At 29.4% G+C, this 5,800-nt stretch overlaps 1 protein-coding gene across 3 annotated transcripts in view; it reads left to right on the top strand.

Moving 5' to 3' along the window:
* LOC106464694 (collagen alpha-2(IV) chain-like) overlaps positions 1-5,800 on the top strand; it is a 168,913-nt gene that overhangs the window by 75,887 nt on the left and 87,226 nt on the right. For all 3 annotated transcript variants that reach the window (XM_022392462.1, XM_022392463.1, XM_022392464.1), the window contains 3 exons: positions 815-859; positions 1,513-1,632; positions 3,501-3,591. In XM_022392462.1, coding sequence (XP_022248170.1) covers positions 815-859; positions 1,513-1,632; positions 3,501-3,591 — 256 coding nt within the window. The remainder of the gene's footprint in view (positions 1-814; positions 860-1,512; positions 1,633-3,500; positions 3,592-5,800) is intronic.

Here is a 5,800-nt window from a genome sequence, read left to right as displayed (position 1 = left end):
TGACTAATGACTAATGACTAATAATTACTGGGACAATTTTTATTCCCTCCCTAGAAAAGAGAAGTTACATTAGCTATACATCCAATCCTCTGGTACCTGCCCACTATTGTAAGGACTTACAAAAAATAGTAGTAAGTGGCTCACATATCCAGTCTTTAAGCTTCTTAGAAATCCTTGGGGAAATATTATGTGGCCCAAGAGCCTTATCATTTTTTAAATTTCTCAATTCTTCTAAACCAACTCAGAATTTATGCAGTTATCTTGTTTGATCTCATTTCCATTTATCAACTGTCAAAGATGTGGAATACTGCTTAAATCTTCATCAATAAAAATTATAGCAATAGGTAATAGAATTTCATCCATAAAGAATGACATTCACATGTAGGTTTAGCATTTGAACTTTTTTCTGTTCAAAGACTGGCAAAATCTTTTAAAAGGACTTATGGACCTTTAGAAGGATATCTAAGCCTAAAGTGTTATTTCCTAATTTAGTTTCTTCAAGAAATTTTGAAGTGAAAATTATGAGGCTAACTTATCTTAAAATGAACTAAGAAGGAAACAATAATTTTCAGCTATTCCTAAACACGTGTACTCATTATAGATTTCACAGTAATCTAAACTTTTACAACATAATTTTCTCTTCATTTTCCTCTCATTTCTAACTTTTTTTTTCACTGGATGTTTTGTGTACTAACAAAAACCTGTCTGTGGATTAGTGTATGTCTGTAGTTGGAAACTGCTAGATTATAGTAGAACAACAAATATTGTAACTATTTCTCATAACTTAGATTTTAATTCATAGTTTTATTATTAGGGTAGAGATGGATTTCCTGGAGCACGTGGACCACCTGGACTTAAGGTACTAGTTGATAACATCATTTTTCTTCAGATATATTTTAAATATGTTACAAGTAATTAAATTGATTAAATTTTCAGGTAGAAGAGTTTTATTATATGTGTATTTACATAAGAGAGAATATGAAAAATGTATAATATATGCTATTATTTAACCAATAGATTTGAAATAGCAATAATGGACAGGTAAATTACAAGTTACTTCTTTTAATATGTGCATCTCCTAAGCTGGTAATATCAAATTTAAAGATGTGAAAAGCATTTTCTCAAGTAATTGCTTTCTTTAATACACACACACACATATTCATACATACATATGTGTGTGTGTGTTTACAGTATATGTATCATCTTTTCTGCCAGTTGATAGCATACCTTCTTAGATAACTCCATTTTAATATAGCTTTGTATTCAGATGATACTTTCACCAAATTTGTGTTTGTATAGAATGTTTTCTTCAATAGGTCTTCTTAGAGTTATTTTATATAGCACTTTCAACTAATCTAAGAGGAGATGATAATTTTTCCTTTAATAATTAAGTATAAATTAACTGTATTCACATAATACTTCTAATTATGATTTGTACTTATAAGGTTTTTCCTTAACACAAAATTGTTTATGAAGTTTTGTATCATGTAGTTCTTTTAACTAATTTCATAGGGGGACAGAGGAGAGGATGGATTTCCTGGTGCTGATGGACCACGTGGATTGAAAGGAAATCCAGGAATACCTGGAGATCCTGGACCTCGGGGACTACCAGGTCCTCCTGGACTTTCTTTGGTAATGTGTTTAAAAGTCACTTAAACATAAAGAGTGGATATATTTATCAAATAAAATAAGTCACACACACTTAAAACTTGTACAGTTACAGCATCTTTAAAAGTTGCAATCACATCTGATGCTATGTAGTTATTATCTTATATTGAATATTTTTATTTATGTGCATGGTTTGTTGCTCTTTACAGTGATTTTATTTATCACTTTAGTTTCATGCCTTTTTTTTTTACACAAAATATATTTTAGGCTTAACAAGTTCAAACTTAATTAGACTTTTATAGCCTGTATCTTTACTCAAGAACCTATAATACTGTATGTTTTAGTGTCCATTTGAGCATGCATGTTTTCTCATATCATATAAAAAGATCTAATACTTTTCTGACTGAAGAGAGTCGTCATACATGTTATGAATTACACATACTTTTTTAGCTCTTAATGGTTATATTCATACTTGCAGCATATTCTATCTTTGGTGCCGTATACTTTATAAAATGTCTTTTTTTTCACTGACATTTTAGACTCACTCATTACTCAATTTATATTAATAGACCTATATCTGCACTTTTTATTTCTAAACTTTTTTCAGATGATGAGAGCTATTAATAAAACAAGTAATTCCATCTACACAATCTTTCCTTGTACAAAGTCTACCATTGAATGCTGCAAGATTTTCCTAAAAGATGATGTGTTTTTTATATAAAACATCTTAAGCTCATTTTCAAACAGTGACATAGCAGTATTTTTGTGTTCTTATGGAATTTTTATTTCATTTCCAAGGAAAAGCATGGCCCCATTTAGCTTAACCAGGCTAATCTGTTTTTATCACCACCCCACTTTAAGCTACATAAAGAAACTCATTTTTTTCTTATATCCAATCCTGGTCTACAAAAGTAACCTCCTAATTTCTTCCTGAACTCTGTAAATTGTGTAGCTTCTACCATGCCTGAAGACATACTATTTCATAGTCTGACTACTCTATTAGAAGAGTATCACTTGATTTAACTTGAGTTGTTCTTAAGTTTTCCATATCTTAAACTTGTGTCCTCTAGTCTTACTGCCTTCACTTTTGTTGAAAATATTATTGGTACTTATGTATTTCAAATCTCTTGTAGTTTTAAAAACCTCAATCATTTTTTTCTTCTCTCCAGCAAAAATATATCAAGACATTTCACCCTATCCTAAAATCATGTTGGTAGCTCTTCTCTGAATTCTCTATAATATCTCAACATATTTTCTAGAATAAGGTGACAAAAATGGAACACATTATTCAGATGAAGACTGATAAACACCTTAAACTCTGGGTTTTTAGAAGCTACAACATTTCATCTTTATTCTGTTGTTTTCATCAGTTTGGTATATAAACAAATTTACAGAACATAATTTCTGTTACTACACATGGACAAAAATTGCTGCTCAAACATTATGATTTATGGTCAGAATTGTGTTTGCCTGTAACTGATGAAAACAAGAGAAAGTGAATTGAAGCATTGACTTATTCTAATAACAAGATAATTGTTAAGACTTAATCGGAATATGAATATTTCACTATTTTCTTGCACAATAATAGTCAAAGTTTTCAATATTAAGATTTCTGTTAAACTTTGTATTTTCATATTAATATATTGATTTCTAAGGTATTGCTCTTGCACTCTATTTTTAATACTTTTCAATAGCTTTTTTTTCAATTTGAGTGAGATGGATCTATTCAGTGTTTTAGATTTGAAAACTATTATGATACACTAAATCTAAAACGAAAATTAAAACCTCCATAATTATTAAAATTTAACTGGATTCAGAAAATGGTATTAGATTTCTAATTGTAAAACCTGTGACCTCTGTTTTAGTAAATATGCATTGTTTATTTATGAAAGGGAGGAAAGGGAACACCTGGACCTATAGGGCCTCCTGGACCTCGTGGCTTTCCTGGCCCACCTGGCTATCCTGGAGAAGATGGAAAATCAGGTAATCTTTCATGCATTACTTTCAAGTATAAGGTTGCTGTTCTACATGTTAAGATCATTTTTCATATATTCCACAAATTATGCATGATAAATTATATAACAGTATACATAACTCAAATAGAATGAAAAGAATGTATATCAAGGTGTATGTGTGTGTGATCAAAGTTTTAGTTTCATAAATATATTAATGAGTATAAATATGGTTTTTGCTCATATTCCACAGTATATTCTATCCTCTGTCTGTCTTTATTTATTCATGACAAATGTAGCTTGAAAATTATTCAGGTAATATGATCTATGTGTATATTATATCTAATTTTGTATCATATGTTGAAGCTGTGTTTGTTTTTTTTTAGAGCAAAGCCTCACTGGGCTATCTGCTGTGTCCCCCTGTGGGGAATTGAATCCCAGATTTTTGCATTGTAAGTCTGTAAACTTACTGCTGTCCTACTGGGGGACCTTGAAGTTGTGTGTTCTTAGAAATAAGTACTTCTAAGCTGAAGTTAAATCATACTGAAATTAGTAAATTATGAACATATAAGCTACAAAATGTAACGGATGAACTTGAGAGCTGATGGTTTTGTCTAAAAGGTCTTATAGGCAGTAGCTTACAATAAAAAAAATATTGAAACGCTGTTAGTGCTGTTTTCTGATCTAGAATTTTGTATTGGGTCAGTTGAAAATGTAATACTAGACAATACTAACATAACATTTTAATACAGCTCTGTTGTTTAGAAAATACTGTCGTGTTGTAACTTGAACACACTCAAATGGATACCTTGGCAACTATCACACCCAAAAATGCCTGTAATAATATTTCAAAATAATATTTTTATGCTTTAAATCCAAAAACCATTTTTTCTTATATGGTGTTGTCTTGGAGAAATTCAGTCCTAAATTTATGGACTTTCACCATTAAGTATATATAGGAAAACCCTCACCCTCTTTGCAAGTAAGCCAGCATAACTTAGGTAATGAAAGCCAACGTGTGTTCCTGTACAAATTAAAAGTTCAAATCCAATATCTGTCAGTTACTTTTTCATAGATTTTTTGAAAGACATTTGTAAAAAACATATTAATTATATAGGACTTAATACATTTATTCCTTGAAATAGTAGATAGCTTCCATAATTGAACCCGATATGAAAGTAACACCTTGGCATAGGACCATGACCAGATTTAGTATCATATAACTTATGAAAATGTGAAATATTTTGAGTTATGAATTATATACTATGAAAGAGTGAGGTGTTTAGTATTTGATATACTAAATAATTATAAACTACAATAATATAATAATTCAAATTATTAACCAGTCTGTTAAGTTTCTCTTGAATTTTATTTCATTTATTCATTAGTTGGATACCCTTAATGTTAATATTTGTTTAGACCATAAACTTAATGTCAACTATCAAAATTCAGTTGACTGAAAATATTTAAATTAAGTGTAATTCCACATCTAGAAGATTAATAAAAATAAATGATTCTCTTACTACTTATAAGAAGTTAAAATTTACGTGCTTTAACTCAAAGCTAGTATTATATAAAGAAATTACCAAGAAATAAGATGGAGATATTAGTTATTACTTGCTTTCTACTGTGTAGTATAATGTTATCAAAATTATTCACCATATGGCAATACTTATAAACTATATTGCTTATAATTTGTAAGAATTTCATTGTTCAAATACATGTACTTGTTTCCCTTTGTGTGATGTTATGTCCTTATTTCTTTATTCTGTGACATGTCTAAAGCTTCTTTTTTTAACTTCTGCTGCTTTTTTTACTTTAAAACAAATACAGAACCTTAAACAAATTTTATATTTACATATTTAAATTCAATTTATTTAAGTTATAATCTGACAATTTCAGTTAGTTTCATAAATAATTATGAAGTAGGATAAGTTGTTGCTTTCTTTAAAATACTTTTTCCCCATGGTGATTTTAGTAAATGTTATATTTTCTGAATGAAATCTTTAACAGAATATTTACTTTGATATAATTTAACAAGATGCAGGTCTGATATTTATGATTTCAGTTTCACATGGCCTATTAGTTAGTATGTTAGACTGTGGATCAAAGGGTTATTTGAGACATGATACCACTGAACATGCCTTTTACTTTATAAAAATTGCAATCATTTTCATTATTTTGCTCAGAAAAGAGCAAAAAAGCCCTTGTGGCAGCAGATGTTGAAAACTGGCTGACTG

The sequence above is a fragment of the Limulus polyphemus genome, unplaced genomic scaffold (genome assembly GCF_000517525.1).
Source record: "Limulus polyphemus unplaced genomic scaffold, Limulus_polyphemus-2.1.2 Scaffold1721, whole genome shotgun sequence".
Lineage (NCBI taxonomy): Eukaryota > Metazoa > Arthropoda > Merostomata > Xiphosura > Limulidae > Limulus > Limulus polyphemus.
This window is presented reverse-complemented; position numbering and strand designations above follow the sequence as displayed.